The sequence below is a fragment of the Chiloscyllium punctatum genome, chromosome 7 (assembly GCF_047496795.1).
Source record: "Chiloscyllium punctatum isolate Juve2018m chromosome 7, sChiPun1.3, whole genome shotgun sequence".
NCBI lineage: Eukaryota > Metazoa > Chordata > Chondrichthyes > Orectolobiformes > Hemiscylliidae > Chiloscyllium > Chiloscyllium punctatum.
In genome coordinates this window covers 96,734,427-96,759,970 of record NC_092745.1, presented here as the reverse complement: position 1 = coordinate 96,759,970, position 25,544 = coordinate 96,734,427, and the positions used below count along the sequence as shown (strand labels likewise).

Below are 25,544 nucleotides of genomic sequence, written 5' to 3'. Positions count from 1 at the left end.
TGTGCACAGAGAGGGATAGGAGCAGATTGTATGGGAAAGGGGAGGGGGAGTTTCGATGCTATTAGGCAGGATCTGGAACTCTTAAATTGGGAACAGATGTTCTCAGCGAAATGTACGACAGAAATGTGAAGGCTGTTTAGGAAGCACTCACTGATAGTACTGGACAGGTTTGTCCCACTGAGGCAAGGAAGGGATGGTAGATTGAAAGAATCTTAGCTGACCAGGGATGTGGAGCATCTAGTCAAGTGAAAGAAGCAAGTTTACTTAAAGTTGTGGAGGCAAGGATCAGACAGGGCTTTAGAGTGTTACTAGATAGCCAGGAAAGAACTGAAGATTGGACTTAGGAGAGCTAGAAGGGGCATGAGAAAGCTTTAGTGCGTAGGATAATGGAAAGCCTAAGGCATTCTATATTTGTAAGGAACAAGAGGATGGCCAGAGTGAGGGTAGGGTTGATAAGGGATAGTGGATGGAACGTGTGCCTGGAATCGGAGGAAGTAGGGGAGGTCCTTAATGAATACTTGCTTCAGTATTCACTACTGAGAAGTACCCTTACGTTGCTGAGGTCAGTGTGAAACAGACTGGTCGATGTTAGCAAGGAGGAAGTGCTGAAAAGTTTGAAAACCATAAGGATAGATGAGACCCCTAGGCCAGAAGGGATATACCCTAGCTTACTACAGGGAGCGAGGGAAGAGATTGCTTCACCTTTAGTGATATGTGTCCTCATTGTCAACTGGAGTAGTGCCAGATGATTGGAAGATGGCAAATGTTATTCCCTTGTTCAAGAAAGGGAACAGGATTTAACCCTGGGAATTACAGGCCAGTCAGTTTTACATCACTGGTGGGCAAAGTATTGGAGAGGATTCTAAATGATTTATGATTACTTGTAAAATCATAGTTTGATTAGAAATAGTCAGCATGGCTTGGTGAGGGGCAGGTCATGCCTCACAAACCTTATTGAGCTTTTTGAGGATGTGACAAAGCATGTTGATGAAGATAGAGCAGTGGATGTGGTGTACATGGATTTCAGCAAGGCGTTTGATAAGGTTCACCATGGTAGGCTCATTCATAAAGTAAGGAGGCATAGGATACATTGAAATCGGGCTATCTGGATACAGAATTGGCTAGTGGTGGTAGATGCAAAATATTCAACCCAGTTCGGTGATCAGCGGTGTTCTACAGGGATTGGTTCTTTGTGATTTTTATATATGACTTGTATGAGGAAGTGGATGGATGGGTTGGTAAGTTTGCCGATGACATGAAGGTTGATGGAGTTGTGGATAGTGTGGAGGGCTGTCGTAAATTGCAATGGGATATTGACGGGCTGCATAACTGGGCTCATAAGTGGCAGATGGCGTTCAACCTGGAAAAGTGTGAAGTGATTCACTTTAGAAGGTTGAATTTGAATGCAGAATACAGGGTTCAAGGTAATATTCTTGGCAGTGTAGAGGAACAGAGGGATCTTGGGGTCCACATCCATAAATCCCTCAAAGTTGCCACCCAAGTTGATAGGGTTGTGAAGAAGGCATATGTTGTGTTGGCTTTCATTAACAGAGGGATTGAGTTTAAGAACTGAGGTTATGCTGCAACTCTATGGAGCCCTGGTTAGTCCGTATTTCGAATATTGTGTTCAGTTCTGGTCACTTCATTATAGGAAGGATGTGGAAGCGTTAGAGAGGGTGCAGAGTAGATTTATCAGGATGCTGCCTGGACTGGAGGGTATGTCTTATGAAGAGTGGTTGAGGGAGCTAGGGCTTTTCTCATTGGAGCGAAGAAGGATTAGTGGTGACTTGATAGAGGTGTACAAGATGTTGAGAGGCATAGATAGAGTAAATAGTTAAGAGACTTCTTTTCCATGGCAGAAATGGCTAACACAAGGGGGCATAATTTTAAGGTAATTGGAGGAAGGTTGAGAGGAGATGCCAGTGGTAGGTTCTTTATAGAGTGTGGTGGTAGAGGCAGAGACATTAGAGACATTTAAGTGACTCTTGTTTAGGCACATGGAATATAGTATAATGAAGGGTGTGTAGGTTAGTCTGATCTTAAAATAGGATAAAAGGCCAGCACAACATAGAGGCTGAAGGGCCTGTACTGTACTTTGCTATGTTCTATCACATTTCTTAGCACCAACTATAACTGTAATGTATTTCATTATAATGTTATGTTGGTTTTTTATTAAAAATATAATGGGGACCAAAGCCTGTTGTGTTAAGATAAATATGTTTTGGAGCAGTTCTGATGAAGGATCAGCGGACTTGAAATGTGAACTTTGTTTTCTTCCCTAATATCTACCAGACCTGCTAAGTTTCTCCAGAAATTTGTTTTTACTGCAGAATGTACATAGTTACAAAATTCACTGACAATATCAGCAATTCAGGCAATATCTGCAAACAAAGAAATTAGCATTACATGCCAATGACCTCGAGCAAGTTCATCCACCTGAAACACATAACCCTGCACCTCCACATAGATACAGACCTACGATTTCAATTTTTTTTTGTGTTTAATTAGGTTTTCAGTATGTACAGAGTTTTGCTTTTGGTAATATAGAAAAGAAATTGGAAGCTTAATTGTTTTTATTCAGTATTTCTTAATGTCGGAGAACTGTGCTCAATGTTGATTACAATGATTACTATTCAAATAAATTTGTGCTTACTTATGTCACTTTTTTTGCCAAACCTTGTGAAAACTAAAATCTTATTCCATTGCTGAGAAAGTGCACTATTGCAACTGCTGTCATTTAGACAAGGGTGAAGCCCCATTTAGTATCTTTCAGATCTTGTGGCGTAACTCAGAGCAGGGAGTTCTGGGATGTCTTGGCCAATACAAACTGCTTGATGCATTTCCTTTATTATGACGGTGAATATATTTTCAAAAAGAAGTGTTCCTTTGGCTGTTTAAAATAAAATACTTTGGGATGTCTTCAGGTTGTGAAAAATTTCATTTTTTTCCCTCATAGATTCTGAGAGAATTGATGAGTAAGTATCAATTGCAACTTTTGGATTCTAACAAGTCAGTTCATGAACGAGAATATACTGAACAAGAGCTTACACACATCAGGTGAGTAAATACTATAACTAACATATAAAGCTCTGAAGCTTTGCTGAATGTTGCATTGTTAAACTTTGCAGATAGATTTGATAAGTGACCAAGATCTTTATGCACATTTCTACAAAAGTATAAGTTTTGTTCTTGGCTCCTACTGTCTGTGATTCCAGCCTCTATGATACATACCGGTTTGGAAAAAAAAAATCCTCACTTGCAACTTTATAGGTGAAATATTCTGTGATCTTAAAGCTAAGTGACTGCCATTCTATCATCACGTGTAGAGTCATAGTGATGTACAGCGCAGAAACAGACCCTTTGGTCCAACTCATCCATGCCAAACAGATATCCTAACCTAGTCTAGTCCTATTGGCCAGCATTTGGCCTATATCCTTCTAAAGCTTTCCTATTCACGTACCCATCCAGATGCCTTTTAAATGTTGAAATTGTACCAGCCTCCACTTCCTCGGGCAGCTCATTCCATACATGCACCACCGTTTGCATGAAAAAGTTGCCCCTTAGATCCCTTTTTAAATTTTTCCCCTCTCACCCTATACCTGTGCCCTCTCAATCTGGACTCCCTCTACTCAGAGAAAAGACCTTTTCTATATTTACCCTATCCATGCCCCTCATGACTTCATAAACCTCTCAACCTCCAATGCTCCAGAGAAAGCAGACCCAGCCCATTCAGCCTCTCCCTATAGCTCCAGCCCTGGCAACATCCTTGTAAATCTTTCCTGGACCCTTTCAAGTTTTACAGCATCCTTCCTATATCAGGGACACCAGAATTGCAGTGTTCCAAAAGTGGCCTAACTACTGTCCTTTTCAGCCGCAACAAGACCTCCCAATTCCTGTACTCAATGCTCAGACCAATAAAGCAAAGCATATCAAACGCCATCTTCACTACCCCATCTACCTGCAACTCTATTTTCAAGAAACTATGAATCTGCACTCCAAGGTCTCTTTGTTCAACAAAACTCCCCAGAACCTTACCATTAAGTGCACAAGTCCTGCCGTGATTTGCCTTTCCAAAAATGCAGCACCTCACATTTATCTAAAAATTCACCTCCCTCTTCTCAGCCCATTGGCCCATCTGATCAAGATCCCATTGTACTCTGACATAACCTTCTTTGCTGTCCACAACACCTCCAATTTTGGTATCATCTGCAATCTTACTAACCATACCTCCTATTTTCACATCCAAATATTTTATATAAAATACAAAAAGCGGTGCACCCAGCACTGATCTTTGTGGCACACTATGGTTGCAGGCCTCCAGCATGAAAAGGAACCCTCCACTTCCTCCCTGTGTTTTCTACCTCAAGCTCATTTTATATCTAAATAGCTAGTCCCCCCTCTATGCCGTGTGATGTAATCTTGTTAACCAGTCTACTATGGAGGAACCTTGTCAAATGCCTTACTGTAGTCCATATAGATGACATCCATTGCTTTGCCCTTAAATCCTTTGTTACTTCTTCAAAGAAAAACCTCAGTTAATGAAACCCAATTTCTCTCACACAAAGGTATGTTGACTATCCCTAAGCAATCCTTGCCTTTCCAAATAAATGTAAATCCTGTCCCTCAGGATTTCCTCCAACAACTTGCCCACCACCAATGTCAGGCTCACAGGTCTATAGTTTTCAGGCTTTTCCTTACCACCTTTATTAAATAGATGTGGGTATTGTTAACAAGGCATGCACTTCTTGCACATTCCTATTTGTCCTTAAGAAGGTGCTGGATTTTAGATTCCTTTTTAAATCATGTGGTGATTACATTGTGTAAGGAGTTTTGGGATTTTGATTTAGCAATGCAGGAAAGATATTATGTCCAAGTAGGGTGGTATGTGATTTGGACATGATAACATTCCCATGTACAGTCTGATCTAGGTGATAAGATGTGAAGAAGAAATTGGTCTTGAATTACTACAGAGTAGCCTGGAGCTAGTGCAGCCCTTGAACTACATGGCCTTCTAGGATGCAGTGTTATTCAGAGACTGGAACTTGACTTGATTTATCATAAATTAAGATTTATATACAGTATTTTCATCGCAATCACTTCCATCTATACAAAAGTTTCTGTAATAGCTGTAGGATAGTCACTGAAGAGATAAATCTGAATGAAGAGTTTACTGCAACTACAATAATACTTAATTTATTGTTAATTCTGAGGTAAAATTCTTTGTAGATCCACGGTTGCAGGCTTGAAGGAACAACTGAGAAACATCAATCTAGCTGATAACCAGAGAAGTACACCATCAAAACCAGGTGTGTGTATAAATACCTACTTAACATTACAACTACCCTCTCCCTTGATTGTAACTGTTCAAGAGAGTTCTTATTAACCCTCTCAAGTACTGTCCTCTTTCCTTTTTAAAATCCTATCACCAACTGTGACCTGGAATACGATTAACCCTTCAAAAATCCTTTAGACTCCAAATCCTTGAGCATGTGGTCATATTAAAATCCTCATTGGATAGATTTAAAATGGACCTCAAGACCAATTATTCTTTTCTTCCCTCCATAACTAAAATGACATTAATCACATCCACCATCTCTATGACTAACTTGTAATGAAGCTCAGACTGTTAATACATGAAGAAATTCAAAACACCTAAAATAAATTGTCTCAAAATTATTTTTCTAATATAATGTAAAACTTTTATTATTAAAATAATGTAAACACCAGCTTTATACTATAATTTGTCAAGACTTTCATCCAAGAAATTTGTAGAATAGGAGCCCTTTTGAGTCAGCTCCTCCATGCAATATGATTATTGCTGATCATTCAACTCAGTGCTCTGTTCTCCCTTTCTGTACATGTCCTTTGATCCCTTTAGCCCTAAAAGTTATAACTAACTCCTTGAAAACATGTAATATTTTGACATCAACTATAGCAGAGCATTCCACAGGCTCACCACTCTCTGGTTGAAGAAATGTCTCATCTCAATGCTAAATAGTTTCCTTAGACTGTGATCTTTGATTCTGGAATCCCTGGTTATAAGGAATGCCCTTATTGTATTTGCTTGTTTGGTCCTGTTAAAATTTTGTACACTTCTACAAGATTTTGACAATCTTCTAAAATTGTGAATGTAGTCCTAACCAATTCAATCTCTCTTCATATGTCAGGAATCAGTCTGGTAAATCTTCATTGCACTCCCTTCATTGCCAGAATATCCTTCATCGGAGACCAAACTGCACACAGTACTCTAGGTGTGGTCTCACCAAAGCCCAGGCAATTGCAGCAATACATCGCTGCCCTGTAAACTAGCCCATGGCTACGAAGACCAACATACCCATTTGCCTTCATCACTGGCTGTTGCACCTGCATGTTTATTTCAGCAACTGGTATACAAGGACATCCAGGTTGTTATACCTCGCGTTTTCCCAATCTGTTGCCATTCGGATGATTTTCCTTTTTGTTTTTGCCAAATTGAAATTGACAGTTCATTCACCTTTGAATGAAATTAAGTACACCATAGCTCTCTGGAATTCATTGTGAATTCTCTTCAGTTCCAGTTATTCTCAGATGCTAAGTTTCATGGGAATCCTTAGCATTCGCCTAAAAGACCCTCCCATCTTTTCTTCAAAACCTCAGTTGTGAATTTCTCAGCTACATGATTTAAAAATCATGAACAACACAGATCCTAATAGTCTACATGCTCTTTATTCTGGCTTTAAGCAGACACATTGCTTCTTCCAAGTCTGTCCTTGCAGCTGCTAATAGATTTGTCTTTTGCTCCCTCCCTACCTCTGCCTGTTTCTTTTGAAAATCATGACCGAAAAAAATTCAACATAATGGGTACCCACCTTGTACAGCTTAACGCTATAGCCACAAGGCAAACAAGGGATGTTCTCAAATAGAAATGCATGTCAATTACCTTTTTTATTTCTAATGGAACCCTTTGATTCTATGAACCATGTGAATAATGTACATGTGTAATAGAGTTAAATGACTCTCTCCTGACTTGCTTCAGTTAGAAAACCCTTTGTACAAGAGCTGATTTTTATTATCTTTGATCTGTAAACCATAAGTAATTTAAGTCTTAGAAATTACTCCAGACTTCCTGTTCAAATAAAAGCTCAGATGGGTCATCCATTGTTGTCACTTCTAACTGGGACCATATTAAATAAACAGAGTAACCTTGAAATTGTAATTACTGCAAATTCAATTCCTGGTAGTTACTTTCCAAAACACTAATTTTGAAATCAGATTCGCAATACTGTGGCACATCCTCATCCTTTAACCAATCTTTAGCCTTTGACGCGTTGGCTATGCCATCTCCTCTTGATAGAATGAAATGTTGAATGATTAGGGGAAAATAATTTCACTCTGGCCTTTGGGGTGGCTCCATTAGTGAAGCTTTAAGGACCTTCCAAAACAAACATCGTTTGTACACCGTGAAACATAAAGTATGGGTAAATCTTTATACAGTCATAATAAAAGGAGATAATTTAAATCTCTAAAGGTAATTTTCCCTTAGAAATCCACCACTACAGTTCTGTACTTCCACGAACTAACTTACAGCAGTCATGCTGTATGGAGTGTTATTGTATAAGACTATGGAAAGTTGGTTAAATGCAAGAACACAGCACACAATTTGTTTTCTTGTTGATATTGCAGCATTATCTTTGCTTTGAGGAATAATGTGAAGCAGTATAGATATTCAAGTACTCAGATGGCACAGTAGCTGAGTGGTTAGCACTGCTACCTCACAGCACCAGGGGTCTGGGTTAATTCCAGCCTCAGGCAACTGTGTGTGGAATTTACACATTCTCCCTGTGTCAGTGTGGATTTTCTCCAGTTGCTCTGGTTTCCTCCCTCAACCCAAAGTTGTGCAGGTTAAGTGAATTGGCCATGCTAAATTGCCCATAATGTTCAGAGATGTGTAGGTTAGCTTCATTAGTTAGGGGTAAAAATAGAGTAATAAGGTAGGGGAAGGGTCTGGGTGGGTTACTCTTTGGAGGGTCAGACGGACTTGTTGAGTCAAATGGCCTATTTCACACTTAGGGATTCTCTGATACTCAGAAGTTGATTTTCAATTTGCCAAGATACACCATTATCTTGCTATTCTTTGTTTCAGATGCAAGAAAACAGTACCAAAAGAACCACCAATCCATGACCCAGTCGCTAAATGAAGATTCTGACTCCAATCTAAGTTGTACTCTTAGCTTGGTAGACATTAGCTCAGATGACGACATTTCATCATTGCAAGATCTTGATTTAGATCCTCCTCATAAAAAAGGTAAAATCTGGAAATTAGTTTGTTAGAAATGTTAGCTGAACAATCCAGTAGCTATAATCGCAAAACGGTAAACTGAGCTTTTGGTTCTAGTCACATTCCTTTCAATGAGTATCACAGAGATGGGAGCAAAGTAGAGGTGTAATCAGATGAAGGTCTTGAAGATTATCAAAAGGTTTGTTAGCGTAAGTGGAGGAAAAATATATACTTGTCAGCAAAGTCAGAAATTTGGTCTGAAAAAGAGGATTCTGGGTAATCCAAGATGGAGGACAGGAAACATTTCAGGCTGTAACAGCTGCACCTTTTTTGAGGTATTTTAGTGGGGAGGTGATTTCCTCTAATTCCAGGAGCAGCAATTACTGTGTTATATACTGTTGCATTGTTTTGGAACTTTGGGGAAAAAAAAGTCAAAACAACAGCAGTTTTAAAAGGGACACCAGACAAAGGAAGCACATGGTGAAGTCAGTGCGCAGGAGAGAGAGAGAGAGAAAGAAAGAAACTGACACTGCCTTTGCTGTTTAAATTCATGTATCGCTGGACATTGGAGTGCGTCTGGGAAAATTAACAAACAGTGAAATTCACAACACAGAATCAGTTAATTGTTTTAAGTGGACTACAGAAAGTCTGCAGTAGTGATGATGTTATGTTTCTTGATGATATGTTTTTGGAGATATGTCTCTTGATTAAACTTAAAAAAGATGGAGTACGGGGCTAATGGTCGGATACTTGTAGTGTGGATGAGCAGAGCGATCTTGGTGTCCATGTACACAGTCTCTGAAAGTTGCCACCCAGTTAAATAGTGCGGTGAAGGCGGCATATGGCGTACTGGCTTTTATTGGTAGAGGAATTGAGTTCCGGAGTCCTGAGGTCATGTTGCAGTTGTATAAGACTCTGGTGCGGCCGCATCTGGAGTATTGTGTGCAGTTTTGGTCGCCATACTATAGGAAGGATGTGGAGGCACTGGAATGGGTGCAGAAGGATGTTGCATGATATGGTAGGAAGATCGTATGAGGAAAGGCTGAGGCACTTGGGGCTGTTTTCATTGGAGAAAAGAAGGCTTAGGGATGACTTGATAGAGGTGTACAAGATGATTAGGGGTTTAGATAGGGTTGACCATGAGAACCTTTTTCCAAGTATGGAGTCAGCTGTTACGAGGGGGCATGGCTTTAAATTAAGGGGTGGTAGGTATAGGACAGATGTTAGGGGTAGATTCTTTACTCAGCAAGTCGTGAGTTCATGGAATGCCCTGCCAGTAGCAGTGGTGGACTCTCCCTCTTTATGAACATTTAAACGGGCATTGGATAGGCATATGGAGGATAGTGGGCTAGTGTAGGTTAGGTGGGCTTGGATCGGCGCAACATTGAGGGCCATAGGGCCTGGACTGCGCTGTATTTTTCTATGTTCTATGTTCTAAAATATAAGCCATAACTATTCATTTAACCTGGGGCAGTGTTTGTAGAGGAATATGACAGTGATATTTTCTGGGTCTATAGATTTTGAAGGAACAAAAATGGCATTTAGTAGAGTGATGTGTGCTTCTTGTCAGATGTGGAGTTTAAAGAGAGAGTTTAAGGGTTACTGTAGATTGTATCTGCCATAAATACTGTTGGTTGTGAATCTTATCAGATCAAGTGGATCAGTTGGAGTTAGAAGCAATGAGGAATTTGCAACAGCAACAGTATGTGATGGATGGCAGTTATATAAAGGGGGGGGGATGTCTCAGATACAGTCATATAGATGGGATAACTCCAGGAAAGGTAAGAGAGGCAGGCAGCTAATGCAGGAGTCTTTTGTGGCTATACCCATTTCAAACAGGTATGCTCTTTTGGAAAATGTAGGGGTGGATGGATTCTCAGGGGAGCGTAGCATGAACAGCCAAGTTTCTGGTATTGAGACTGGCTCTAATGCAACGAGGGGTATGTCGGGTTCCAAGAGATCAATTGTGTTAGGGAATTCTCTAGTCCGAAGTATTGACAGACGTTTCTGTGGCCAGCCGTGAGAAAACAGAATGGTGTGTTGCTTCCCTGGTGCCAGGATCAAGGAAGTCTCAGAGAGGGTGTAGAATTTTCTCACGGGGGAGAGGGGCCAGCAAGAGGTCATTAGTTCCGGTGTGGACGATGACATAGGAAGGGAAAAGGTTGAGATTCTGCAGGGAAAATACAAAGAGTTAGGCAGGAATTTAAAAAGGAGGTCCTCGAGAGTAGTAATACAAATGCTACAGGAAGGATAGAAAGGGAGACAAGAGAGGAGGGGGAGTGGCATTTTTGATAAGGGACAGCATTACAGCTGTGCTGAGGGAGAATATTCCTAGAAATACATCCAGGGAAATTATTTGGGTGGAGCTGAGAAATGAGAAAGGGATAATCACCTTATTGGGCAAGTTGTTGGAGGGAATCCTAAGGGACAGGATGTACATGTATTTGGAAAGGCAAGGGCTGATTAGAGATAGTCAACATGGATTTGTGCAGGGGATATCATGTCTCACAAACTTGAGTTTTTTGAAGAAATAACAAAAAGAGGATTGATGAGGGCAGAGTGGTAGATGGACTTCAGGAAGGCGTTCAACAAGATTCCCCATGGGAGACTGATTCGTAAGGTTAGATCTCATGGAATACACAGTGAGAACTAGCCATTTGGATACAGAACTGGCTCAAAGGTAAAAGATGGTGGTGGTGGAGGGTTGTTTTCAGACCAGAGGCATGTGACCAGTGGAGTGCTACAAAGATCTATGCTGGGTCCTCTACTTTTTTGTCATATACTCGCATCCAAATCATTTATGTAAAAGAGGTACAGTAAGTAAGTTTGCAGATGACACCAAAATTGGAAGAGGAGTGGACAGCAAAGAAGGTTACTACAGATTACAACAGGATCTTGACCAGAAAATGGCAGATGGAGTTTAATTCAGATAAATGCAAGGCACTGCATTTTGGAAAAGCAAATCTTAACAGGACTTAAACTTTAATGGTAAAGTCCTAGGGAGTGTTGCTGAACAAAGAGACCTTGGAGTGCAGGTTCATAGCTCCTTGAAAGTGGAATTGCAGGTAGATAGAATAGTGAAGGCGGCATTTGGTATGCTTTCTTTTATTTGTCAGAATATTGAGTACAGGAGTTGGGAGGTCATGTTGCGGCTGTACAGGACATTGGTTCGGCCACTGTTGGAATGTTGCATGCAATTCTGGTCTCCTTCCTCTCGGAAAGACGTTGAGATTTGAAAGGGTTCAGAAAAGATTTACAAGGATGTTGGCAGGGTTGGAGAATTTGAGCTATGGGGAGAGGCTGAACAGGCTGGGGCTGTTTTCCCTGGAGCATCGGAGACTGAGGAGTGACCTTATATAGGTTTATAAAATTATGAGGGGCATGGATAGGATAAATAGGTAAGTCTTTTCCCTGGGGCTGGGAGTCCAGAACTAGAGGGCATAGGTTTAGGATGAGAGGGAAAAGAGTGTGTTCTTAGATTTGTTTTTTTCCTAAATCAACTTGTTCAGAGATGTCATTATACACTATTAGATAAATGGAACTTGAACTGGAGCCTCCTGGCTTTAGCAGGTACACTACCATTTCTCTGCAACAGCCCTCCACAGGATGCTTAGAGATATTTCCTAATCAACCTATTTAGGAGGAGTTGGCTGTTATACACCTCTGAAGCAAGTGGAATTTGAAATCGGGTCTCCTAACTCAGAGACAGGGACACTAACACTGCACCAAAAAGCCCCTTAAATCAGGAAACCGTTCTCCATTGTGACACGCAATTAGTGCAAATGTTTGTCTGTTTTTGAGCCAGGCCCTTTGGGTCTGTAAAGTGAATGCAATAACCACTACACTACAGAAAAAGGACCGGATGGGTCTTAGAGATATTCTCTAATCAACCGGTTAAGAAATGTTGCCCACCTCCATTGTGATACTACTACTGCTACAAAGAGCCCTCAGAGGGTACTTACATTTTATTTTCCTCATCAACCTTTTCAGAGATATTATACACTTCTGGAGCAAATGGGACTTGTACCCAAGCCTCCTTGCCTAGAGGTAGGGACACCACCCCATACCACAAGTGTGTCGTATAGGGTGCTTAAACTTATGTTATGAGAGCTTTTAAAGGTTGTGAAAGGCAACCTCGCTGTTATGGTGCTTGCTTTTTCTTTAGACCTCTGGATTAGGTGAGACCTGGGCTGCCTCAGAGGCAGGGACACTACTACTGCATGACAAGAGCCTGAGTTTGTTCAAAATCTACCTAGAAGTGTTCTCTCAAATGAGAACCTTCCCACCAGCAAAATCAGACTTTTTTTTGCTCTAAAACTACTATCCATTACCGGTAAAAACATGCATGTTGCCAATTCACTAATTACAAGCGAAGCCTGTTATGCACAATGCAAACGAAAGGTGAGGGGGGAAGTCTAGGATTCTTAGGCCATTTTTCTAATAAACCTGTTCAGAGATGTTATTACACACCTCTTGAACCCAGGCCTTCTGGCTCAAAGGTAGGGACACTACATTGCACCACAAAAGCCCTTCAAGACACTTTAAGATCCACCAAGATATGAACTTAGATTGCTGCATTCAAAGTCCATCGTACTAATAGTTCCATTCTGGTTCCATAATGGGAAAATCATCTTCTAGGACAGGTAACCCCGATAGCATAAGTGCACCTCAGTAGAAGCTAGATAATTATGAGAAAGGAGCACCACCCTGATGGGCTTAACAAAAAAGTGTGGGAGGAGGCTCATGCAGAACATAAACACCAGTTTAGATGTTTTCCAAATAGCATAGTAAATTCAGTGCAGTGAACAGAATATTTTATGGGCCATAGCTGTATTAGTCTGAGGAGAGTCAGGAGAAGACAAGATACCAATAGAGGCTGTAGAAATTATCAAAAGCATGGAAAACCTTTGTCCCTGCCCCATGTTTAATAGAAGTAGGGCACATTTTTTCCTTTTTAAATGGAATAAGCAATTACATTTTAAGCTGCATGAACAAATCATTGTTTTTGGTAAAACAAAATGCAGATGCTGGAGATCTGAACCAAAAACTGATGGCAAAATTCAGCAGGCCCTAACTGCTTGTAAGTCTGCTAAAGAATCACCGGACTAAAACATTAACACTGATTTCTTCCCACAGATGCTGCTAGAAGCGGAGTTTCATAAGCAAATTCTGTTTTTTTTGGTTACTTCAAGGATTATATTCTACAATATAATAACTTTTCATATTATATTGCAGAATATATGCAGTGCTTGAATTCATCCATCAAGTTGTCAGTAGAAAAATATTAGCAGGGATTCTGTCCTCTTAAAATATATATGCAAATGAAACAATGTTTTCTCCTTCCAAAAAAAAATCAAAATACTCAGGCAGCCATTTAGTCTGTCAAGTCTGTGCCTGCAGTTTCAAAGAATGAACCATTTTGAGATTGACTACTCGGAATATATCTTTGACATCCAAGGATTAGAATATCATGCATTAACATCCCTCTTCCACAATGTTCCTTTTAAAGTGTACTTCTCCACTCTTCCCTTCTGCAGTTTTTCTTTGCCTCTTGGAAACTTCCATCCACAGAAGATTGTGCATCAGTATCATAATCATGGCACTTAAATTCACACTTTTCATCCTGTTTGGTTTTGTTCCAAATTTTTACCAGGGCAGCTGTGAGTAATTAAATAGATATCCCATAACAACATGCAGTTATATATAGTGCTTTTAAATGTAATAAAATAATCAAAAGGCACCTCAGAATTATAATCTTGTGGTGTGGTGTTGTGTAGTAAATTGTATCCTTGCACCTGGAGTGAGGTTCTGCTTCGATCGCACCTGCTCCAAAAGGTATGTAATAACATCTCTGAACAGGTTAAATAAATAAAGCAAAACAACACTAAGCCATAATAAGGAGATTTAAGGGAAGATGACCAAAACAAAGAGCAGGAGGAAGTTATAGTTGAGAAAGCAATTCAGGAAGGCAACTCCATAATTTAAGGTTTGGACATTTAAAGGCATGACCATAAATCAAATGATTAAAGTTGGGGATGCTGAAGAGCCGAGTTAATGGATGGTTGAGACTGGAGGTGGTGATTTCAGGAGATGGGAGACAATACACTGTGGAGGGATTTGAAAATCAACACCAATATTAAGATTAACTGGGGGCACATCACGTCAACACACAGGGGTAGTGTGGGAACAGGACTTGGTGGGAGTTTTGGATGACTTCAATTGAAGAGGATAGAACACAAGAAGCTGACCAGATGTGTCAAATAATATCTAGAGAATGATAGCATGGATAAGAACTTCAGCAGAATAATTGTTGTGCAGGTAGAAATTGGTTGTCACTAACCATATGGATATATGGTTGAAAGCTCATCTCTGGTTTGACAGGTAGGTTCAGCATCAGGTAGTTGACAGTAATGGGGTCGGGGCACAGAAGTATAGTTTATAGTAGGGGCCAAACTCAGTGGCTTCAGTCTTCTCAATAATTACATGGGAGAAGTTTCAAGCTGTTAGGCCAACAGCTTGATAAATTAACAGTTGAATTGTTCAAAGAAGCTTGGCTATGCAGAAATGAGAAAAAGGAATCATTAATGGTGATGCATTATCACAATTAAGTAGACTTGTCTGGTCACTCTGGCAGTATTTCCTGGCTGGATGGAAATAGAGGTATGGGGGAAATGTGATGTGAGCAACTGTCATTTCTTCTTGACCAGGCTGCAACTTAAGAAGGTTAGTGTAACAAATGGCAATCTGAGACTGGTCAGTTATTTGAAGGACCTCCTATAACTTGGGTACACAGTTAGAAGGCAAAAACATGTTCATCAATTTTAGGGATGGAAAGCATGTTGAAGATGGGAAAATAACTTGCAAGCATGAGGTTTAAAGTGTTTGAGGGTTAATGACTGCAGATTTAAAAAGAACAGTAAAGAGGACAAAACCCAAAGAAAGAGAGAACAGTTACATGTCAACTAATATAAAGCTTTAACATGAAGCTGGAATGTGTGTGGTTTAGTAAGTTTTCAAATGTTGAGGTGATGCAGCTAACAGTCAGAATTGTACATATTTTAACACAAAGTAGATCCAAGGTATCATACAAAATAAAAATTTCACACAAATTTATTAGTTCTACCATTTAATATCTTTTGAATCACAAAGGAATTTGCCCATTGTTAAATTCAACTTTGATTAAATATATGCAACAATTTAATCAAAGGCCTGTGGACTGAAGCCTGCACTGCCCAACCTCTAACTTCTGTTGTAAATATTTTTATTGAAAAGAATTAATTTTTTTTTTTACAAAATAGTTTATCCACTTTAAATTTTATATTGGTGTTGTTATTATATTGTTAAAAAAAACTAACTACTAATCTATTCTATAAACTACCAAAACACAAAATAAGATATGAAAAAAAAAGATAAATAAATAAATATGCATTTAAAATAAAATTACATCAAGTCACTCTTTAAGAAGGGTAGTAAGGAGAAGCCAGGGAACTATAGACCAGTGAACCTGACGTCAGTGGTGGGCAAGTTGTTGGAGGGAATCCTGAGGGACAGGATGTACATGTATTTGGAAAGGCAAGGACTGATTAGGGATAGTCAACATGGCTTTGTGCGTGGGAAATCATGTCTCACAAACTTGATTGAGTTTTTTGAAGAAGTAACAAAGAGGATTGATGAAGGCAGAGCAGTAGATGTGATCTTTATGGACTTCAGTAAGGAATTCGACAAGGTTCCCCATGGGAGATTCGTTAGCAAGGTTGCATCTCCCGGAATAAAGGGTGAACTAGCCATTTGGATACAGAACTGGCTCAAAGGTAGAATACAGAGGGTGGTGGTGCAGGGTTTTTTTTTCAGACTGGAGGCCTGTGACTAGTGGAGTGCCACAAGGATCGGTGCTGGGTCCACTACTTTTGTCATTTACATAAATGATTTGGATGTGAGCATAAGAGGTACAGTTAGTAAGTTTGCAGATGACACCAAAATTGGAAGAGGAGTGGACAGCGAAGGTTACCTTAGATTACAACAGGATCTTGATCAGATGGGCCAATGGGCTGAGAAGTGGCAGATGGAGTTTAATTCAGATAAATGCGAGGTGCTGCATTTTGGGAAAGCAAAACTTAGCAGGACTTCTACACTTAATGGTAAGGTCCTAGGGAGTGTTGCTGAACAAAGAGACCTTGGAGTGCAGGTTCATAGCTCTTTGAAAGTGGAGTTGCAGGTAGATAGGATAGTGAAAAAAGCGTTTGGTATGCTTTCTTATTGGTCAGAATATTGAGTACAGGAGTTGGGAGGTCGTGTTGCGGCTGTACAGGACATTGGTTAGGCCACTGTTGAAATGTTGTGTGCAGTTCTGGTCTCCTTCCTCTCGGAAAGATGTTGTGAAACTTGAAAGGGTTCAGAAAAGATTTACAAGGATGTTGCCAGATTTGGAGGATTTGAGCTATGTGGAGAAGCTGAACAGGCTGGGGCTGTTTTCCCTGGAGCGTTGGAGACTGAGGGGGTGACCTTATAGAGGTTTACAAAATTATGAGGGGCATGGATAGGGTAAATAGACAAAATCGAAAGTATCGAAAAAGGTCCTTGTTAGGCAACCCGAACTTCTGATGCAACTGTTTGAAAGACATCATGACCTCCCCATCAAACAGATCTCCCAAACAGGAGATGCCTCTGGACTCCCAAATTTTAAATCCAGCGTCAGTCAAGTCTGGCTGAATTCCCAACGTTCCCACTATAGAAGTGGAAGGAGAGGTTTTTTTGTGAATTACCCTCATTCTGTCACATCATCCTCCAAACTTTGATTGTATTGAATACAATTGGGTTTCTAACAATCATCTGTAATAACGCTAATCCATAAATAATAGATTGATGAGGGGACATTTTACTTGGGAAGCCTCAATGTCTAACCAAATTGGGTCTCTTGTTACCCACAATCAAATCAGCCATATATGATAACAGAGAACTCAGTTGGTACCTTCTGAAATCTGGAAAATCTAGACCTCTCCTTACTTGTGGGAGCTGCAACGTAATAAGGGTCTGTCTATGATTCCAAATAAAGGAGCCAAGCCAACCATAAAGCTTATGCAGTACCTGTGTTGGCAACATCAAAGGAAGCATTCTTATGTGATATAGTAGGCGAGGTAGAATATTCATCTTAACCAAAGCTGTTCTTCCTAGCCAGGATATTGGGAGATCTTCCCAGCATTGGAGGTCCTGCCTTATTTTCTCTAATAAATGCATATAATTAGCTTTGTGTAGCTGACCAAATGCTGGGGTAATATAAATACCATTATTTAACTTTTTAAATTGTTATTTTAATTCAGAGTCCACTTCCATTTCCAGCATTGCCTTAACTTCCTAGTACAACTGTTGCTCAACCAGTTCCAGCGAGATGGATAGAGAATTGTTTGGGCAACAGGACAAAATAGTAGTGGAAGGGAGTTTCTCAAAATGGAGACATATGACCAGTGGTGTCCCACAGGGATCTGTACTGGGACCACTGTTATTTGTGATATACAAAAATGATTTGGAGGAACATTTAGTTTGCTGATGACACCAAGATTGGTGGAATAGCAGATAGGGAAGGTGACTGTCAGAGAATATAGCAGAATATAGATAGGTTGGAGAGTTGGGCAGAGAAATGGCAGATGGCCTTCAATCCGGACAAATGCAAGGTGATGAATTTTGGAAGATGCAATTAAAGAGCAAACTATACAGTAAATGGAAAGGTCTTGGGAAAATTGATGTACAGAGATCTGGGTGTTCAGGTCCATTGTTCCCTGAAGGTAGCAACGCAGGTCAGTAGAGTGGTCAAGAAATCATATGGCAGGCTTTCCTTCATCAGACAGGGTATTAAGTACAAGAGTTGGCAGGTCATGTTACAGTTGTATAAAACTTTGGTTCGGCTACACTTGGAATACTGCATACAGTTCTGATCACCACATTGCCCAAAAGGATGTGGATGCTTTGGAAAGGGTGCAGAGAAGGTTCACCATTATGTTGCCTGGTATGGAGGGTGCTAGCTATGAGGAGAGGTTGAGTAGATTAGGATTATTTTCATTGGAAAGAAGGTGGTTGAGGGGGGCCCTGATTGAGGCTTACAACATCGTGAGAGGTGTAGACAGGGTGGATAGCAAGAAACTTTTTCCCAGAGTGGAGGACTCTGGGTCAGGAGGCGTCAGGAGTTCTAAGTGAGAGGGCAAAAGTTCAGGGGAGATATACGTGGAAAGTTCTTTATGCAGAGAGTGGCGGGTGCCTGGAATGCATTGCCAGCAGTGGTGGTAGGGGCGGGAAAGAGAGTCAATTAAGATTTATCTAGATAGATACATGAATGGACAGGGAGCAAAGGGATACAGATCCTCAGAAAATAGACAGCAAATTTAGATAGAGAATACGTATTGGCACAGGCTTGGAGGGCCGAAGGGCCTGTTCCTGCGCTGTAATGTTCTTTTGTATGGGATAGCAATTCCAAAAGTTATTCAGAGTATCAGCTTAATTCAGCTGTGGAACTTTCCAGTATAGCTACTGAGTTTATCAAAATGTCAATGCATGGCAGATCTGTATGGAAATGATCTATATGAGAATGAAAACAAACTTTCATATGTGGATTTTATTTCAATAATGCATCGTTGCAAGGATAAAAATAAAAATTGGAAACAAGAAAACAGCAACTTATTTTTAGTATAGAAACAAAGCTTTACAGAGGAGGAAAATAACAAAAGGAAAGATGTAGAGCTATGTGAGAGGACGGAGGCTTGTCTGAAAGCTTTGACAAATAGCTAGATTTTTAAAAAGGTGAAGAAAGTAGTAGACAAAGTGGCTTAGGAATAAAAGCTGCATAGAGTTAAGATGTTTGAAGACTCTGGGAATCTAATCAAACATTCCAAATATTTCAGAAGTGAAAGTAACTGGATATTGAAAAATTGTACAACATTGGAGGGAAAAATGACCCCAAGGCATGACAAAGATTGTTTTAGGGAATGTTTTGAAAGAGAAAATTAGTCAGGTGGCAGAGAAAGAATTCTAGAATCCATGGCCATGACATCTAAAGAAGTTGTGTAAAGAGAATTGAAGAGTGGTCAGAGTTGGAAAGAGCATGTGGGGTATGTATGATTTAAGAAAAAAAATTGGGCTGAGGAGGTCGTAGCAGGTGGGAAGAACAAAGTCGTGAAACTGAGGAGAAGGTTTGAAAATTGTGGTGTTGATAGAGAAAATGCCAGTGAAGAAAGGGCAGGAAGGAAAATGGATGATCACTATGTGGATCCTATATGGGTCTATTGAGCCAGTCAACTATCATAGCTCAAAGATAAAACCAGAGCGTTTTCACCGATAATTTAAAAGGTGGGGGGCAGAATGATTCAAGGAACGATGATTGCAACAGTCAGCTGCTTCCAATACCAAAGACTGTGTGGTGCAGTACATGGCCGAAATGGAGTGGGAATAATAACGCTTTAAATTCTGTAAGGAGCAAAATTCAAATCTTACATGGATCAGTATTTATGGCTAACCACTTTGAATATTCAACAATGTCATTATCAGTGAATGGCCCAGCATAAACAAGCATTTTAGGTATCACTAGAAACTTAACTAGCCCAGTCACAATCTGATTATGAAAGCCAGTGTCTGGGAATTTTGTGACAAGTAATTCACCTTTTGAATCCCCAAAGCCTAACTAGCAGCTAAAGGCACTAGTCAGGAATGTGATAAACTGCACTTTGCTGCATTTGCACTCCATCCACCACATCAAATATTCACTCCTGCCACTAGAGGTGCACTGTTTTAGGGAGCACACACTAAGAATTTGCTCAGGCTTTTTCAATAGTATCTTCCAAACTTTGAATATCACTTGCAACTTGCCCCTCCAGTACTGTCCTGACTTGAAGTATATAATTCCTTCACTATTACTGGGTCAGAATCCTGGAACACCTAAACACTAACTATATTTACACCAAATGGACGACAACAGTTTAGTGGCACAGCACCACCTTGTTCAGAGTAATTAGGAATTAGCAGTAAAGGTCAGCCTCACCAGCAATGGCTACAAAATATTTTGGTGTAATTCATTACTAAATTAATAAATGGAAAGAAAATAAATGAAAAACTACTTACGATAGTTACTGAAATTGAATAGTAACAAATGATTCATAGTTTCTCATCTGTTTGCATTTCAATAATAACAAGCAGAATTCTGATAACTATGAACTAGATGATATTGCAAAAAAAAAGTTAGATACAAAGGATGGCAGATGGAGGAATAAGTGCTGCTTTTTAACATTTACTTAAAATGAGAACAACTCAACTAGAAAGTAATTAAGTTGGATGTTCCAACACTAGTTTATAAAGCGTCCCTTCAAAAAGGCATTCTAGAGTCAACAAGTGCTGGTTAACTCAAATATTTTGTTCTAACATAGGTGCCAAGTACAGTTCTGCCTTGTGTATGGAGGAATGTGAGAACGAACCAAGAACAAGTTATTCAGATGAAGATTTCAGCGTGGAATTAGGAGGACTATCTGACAACCCACCTGAACTAACTCTCAGTGATCTGTCTTGAATATTGCAGCCTTCAAACAAAAACCCAGCAGCGTTGCAGAATGACATTTCTGCAACATTTCTCATTAAGACCTCTAACATATTCAAAGATTTGCACCTTATTAATATTTAAATCAAGATTCTCCCAGTCGAAGGCAATAACTTCTATTTTACTCCTGACAGTGATATCTATTCTTCAGGTATACTTGATCTAGAGTTAAAAAAACAATTTGTTTTTTTTTCAATATTGTTTATGGTCCCAGGCAAGAAACATCCAAAAATTGGTTAAAAACTTTTACAAGTGAATGAGGGAAGAAACTTGGGGCTCAGACTTGACATCAATTTGAATGAATGTGGAAGAATTGTTTAGTAGCAGGGTTTGTTCAAATCTTGCCATCATTCATTACCTATTCTGAAAGCATAGGTTTGGTTTCTTTGAAAAAGTTGGTTGGAAAGAAATGCAAGTTTTTTTTTTGTGTGGCAATACACACATTTAAAAGTGCACTGATTTTTTTGTTAAAATTGGAGTATTCATGTGAGTAGGTGTGGTCACTGATATAGTCAGCCTCCGGTAGCACTGTAACAGGGCTCAAGTAGGGTATTGAACAAATGGCCAGCCAATGTACAAAAGGAAGGTAGGAGAGGGGATGAGAGACAAAGGAGTAGTGAAACTGAGGAAGGCACTGGTCTCATTTCAGTTTGCCACATTCAGCAGCAAGTCTTCCCTTGTTGGCCTGATCTATTAAATTAGAAAGCTCCTATAATCTGAGTAATTGAAGTTTCTAGGCTTTCAAAAAGTCTTCTGGCTAATTAATTTTGAAGTAGTCACAATCTTAGTATCAGATTCATTAATTTTAAAGTTGCTCCACTTATTTCCTCTTCCACCTTCTTGGCAGGTAGCTGGTATTATTTTTAGATAGTAATCAAGTTCACAGGACATTATTTAGTCACTTTTCTGCAAGTACTGAACATCTGTAACCACAAAAAGATAGTTGCCAATATGGATTTTCCAAAAGAAAACCTTTGCTTGACCAACTTCAAATTTTTATCTGGTTAAGAATTAACAGAATATACAAGGGTAATGCTACATTGGGGTGTGCTATATAGAGGATTTCTAAAAAGGACCATCACTGGGTTTCATATGAGATTAATTAATAAATCTGAGCACAGGGTGTGTTAGTGGACAATTAGCAGAATTCATCGTTTACTTCTTTCTGCCACACAGCAACGTAGGAATAAATAGGAGATAAAACACTGAAATAGGTGATAAAACTAAATATTTTAAAAATGGCAAATATTTGAATTTTGCTTACCTGACAAAATTTAGGAAACACAACATCCAATTTTATGAAGGCAAGACAGCCAGAACTGTGAAAATGAGTAACTGCAGCATCCATTGGTGTAACAGTTACTGCAAGTTTGTGAATAGATCATAACAGCTTGAATTTATGTAGTACTGTAGTGAGGCATTCCAAGACCCTTCACAAGCATGATCAGCCAATAATTAATACCAAGCTAAAGTAATAGGCATCAAGACAGCGCATTGAATAAGTGACGTTTCGCATACTGATGGCCAACTTCAACTTAGCTTGTTTCAAAGGCAGTAATGAATTTTTTTAAAAAAAGAAATTTCTCAATGCACGAGGTCCGCAAATCTGTCGGTCCTGTATCCTGGCTGAAGTATCATGACCCACCTACCTCTGACCTTTTATTATCTTACCAGAGTATGGAGTGTCAATAGAAGGTTACCTTCACTTAAATAATCCAGCCAGGCATTTTTGCCAGCAGGTGTGAAGACAGTGGCCAGATGGGGTTAAGTCAAGAGAGGTGGCTGTTTTTCTGCTCCTGCGCGAAGCTGGTGGTTGTGTTTCCTGCACTCCTGTTTACAGTGGTCAGAGGTTGGGGCTTAGACTCCCAGTTACTCTCAATACAGTTACTTTACTTCACCTGGAATATGACAATGGTCTACCAGTGAGTCCGTTACCCTGGTAATTCTTCAATGCTGTTAGTAATAACCAGTAAAGTAGAATTTGGTCATTTTAAGTGTGCAGTTAGTAAGAAGCATTAACTAGGCAGTAAAGTACAAATAGGCGAAAGTGAGGACTGGAGATCAGTGTTGAGTGTGTAGTGCTGGAAAAACACAGCAGGTGAGGCAGCATCCAAGGAGCAGGAAAATCGACTTTTCAGGCATAAGCCCTTCATGAAATACCTGATCCACGAGGAGGTGACGACAACAAGCTTTTTGGTTCCTTCTTTGTCTAATTACTCATGTCTCTCCCCTCAGAGGCTGCTTATGTAACCCTGCCAGACTAGGATTATGACATTGTCTCTCTTAACCTGTAATACAGTAGCCCATTTTGCAGGATTCTTCCACTGAACTCACTACATCAGTTTCTACACTGCTCTTTCTTCCTGGTTTTCAGCTATAGCTTGGTGGTAGTTCAGGTAGCAGGAAATAATCACAGGTAAAGTATATGGCAGTAATACAACAACGAACATTTACATTTAAATAATCAATGCGAATGGTGTAGAGCAACAGTGTCATTAGAAATTTAACGCAGCCTTTAATCTCAAAGTAGTTAAAGTAACTATTGTTCAAAAATATTTCCAGTTTTGCCACTGACCTTTCAGTTGACCAGAAAGGTACTTAACCTTTTAGTGGCTATATCTGACAAATGAACTATTGCAAGGAGGTCTTCAGTGGCAAATTGCATTGTATTATTCCAGGTATTTTAAATAAATATTATTACTTGTGTAAAATCAAAGTCTTCCACAAAATTAAGAATTTCAAGCCTAGCAAAGTAGTTGGGAAGCAGAGGTAAAGTCTTAAATATACTTTAACATATGATGATTTATTTATAATAGGCTTACCACCACCTTTCTTGAGGCAGTCAGGAATGTGCGGTAAACATTGGCTAAGCCAATGCCCACATACCATAAGCAAATAAGTGAACCAACTTAAGCATAGTGCCACTGTTCACAGTAAGCATTTTGGAAAATACAAGAGATTGATTCTTTATCATGTTCTATAAATTTAATGGATTTTTGAAGCCATCAACTATTCTTAAGCATTTCAGAGACAAATTTCTAAACTTTTAAACGTCTGTAAACCGTTATCTGGAGAAAGTAATAATTTACTGTTCAAAATAAAAATATTTCACTATTTGTGTACATTTCTTAATCTTCATGTGAGATTTGAAATCCCTCAGCTAGATTTTTTTTAAATAAAAGGAAACAGCTTGTTCAATCGAGTTATGACACCTCCATGACAGGTAAGACTTGAATCTGATCTTCTGGTCCAGATGTTGGAACACTATCACTGCACCATAAGAGCCTCCTCAGTAAGTTTCTCACGTGATAACTGGTGGTTTTCTTTTATTGAAAGTGGATAGTAACAGTTCAAACATTCTCCAGTTCATGGACAATGGATAGGCGTATCCTTAGATCTTCATAGAAAGGACATCAGAGCAATACAGCAAACAAAATTGGTTAAGACCCAAAGGGAAACTAGGAGGACTTGGTATATTTTGACATTAAAAGCAGATAAAAAGGGAAATAAGATTTTAATTTTAAGAATTCCAGTAAGATGCACAGGGAAAAATTGTGTTCAGAAGTGAGTTGTTTCAACCATGTTTAAAACTATGATAAAAAGAGTTTATGAAATCAGAGGAGGAAAAGTTTAGTTATTAAACAAAACGTTTACCACAAGGAATACTTAAAGGTCGGCATTTCTGCATATTTTTAAAAGGGAAAAGTGGATTAAAATTGATGCACGGTTGTAGGGAGAAATCATTGTTGTCAAAAATGTTTGGATAGGTTTAGTAAATAGTGTGATGCATAAAGTAGGCTGAAGTGGTCTCTTTGTGCAACTATCATCTGGATTTCTAAGCGAAGAGGATAAGATGAGAACTGAATGAAAGCAAAGGTTTCAGGACCAATGTGAATTCAAACTAATTAAATGTTGTTAATTATAAACCCTTACCAGAATTAAAGATTACAAAATGTAACTGATGAATATTTGCTACTATATAGTGTACACCATATACAAAATGCACTGCAGTAATTTACCAAGGCTCCTCCAACAGCACCTTCCAAACCCATATTCACAACCACCTAGAAGGACAAGGGCAGCAAACATATGGGAACACCACCTGCATGTTCCTCTCCTAGCCACTGACTTGGAACTAAATTGATTTTCACTTGAGACAGAGTCAAAATCATTGAACTCCCATTTTAACAGCACAGTACTTACCCTATGGTTTGCATGAATTTAAGGTAAACATGGCTTGCCATCACTTTTCCAGGGCAAGTAAGGATGGGGAATAAATGTTGATCTTACCAGCAATGCTTACTTCCTTCAAAAGAATGTAGAACTGGGGGGTAAATAAAACTAGCCATATGATGCAGCTAACCCACAAGGTAATCAAAATGTCATTTTTCAGGCAGCTAATTCTACATCAGAACAATAAACCTGCACAGCTCACTGACATATTTACGTTAATATGCACAATTGTGCATTTTAAGAGAAAAACTTCAGAAGAATCAAATAGGTGTGGTTGCCAAAGTTGCTAGGAGTCAGAGTCATAGAGATGTACAACATGGAAACAGACCCTTCGGTCCAACCCGTCCATGCCGACCAGATATCCCAACCCAATCTAGTCCCACCTGCCAGCAAAGGCCCATATCCCTCCAAACCCTTCCTATTCATATACCCATCCAAATGCCTCTTAAATGTTGCAATTGTACCAGCCTCCACCACATTCTC

General features: G+C 39.5%; 1 protein-coding gene across 1 annotated transcript in view; it reads left to right on the top strand.

Moving 5' to 3' along the window:
- Nucleotides 1–23,950, top strand: part of LOC140479957 (uncharacterized) — a 58,527-nt gene extending 34,577 nt beyond the window's left edge. The window contains exons 9-12 of the mRNA XM_072574392.1: nt 2,957–3,057; nt 5,227–5,306; nt 8,123–8,284; nt 20,662–23,950. Of these exons, the coding sequence (XP_072430493.1) occupies nt 2,957–3,057; nt 5,227–5,306; nt 8,123–8,284; nt 20,662–20,801 (483 nt within the window). The 3' untranslated portion in view covers nt 20,802–23,950. The remainder of the gene's footprint in view (nt 1–2,956; nt 3,058–5,226; nt 5,307–8,122; nt 8,285–20,661) is intronic.
- Nucleotides 23,951–25,544: the final 1,594 nt, after the last annotated feature.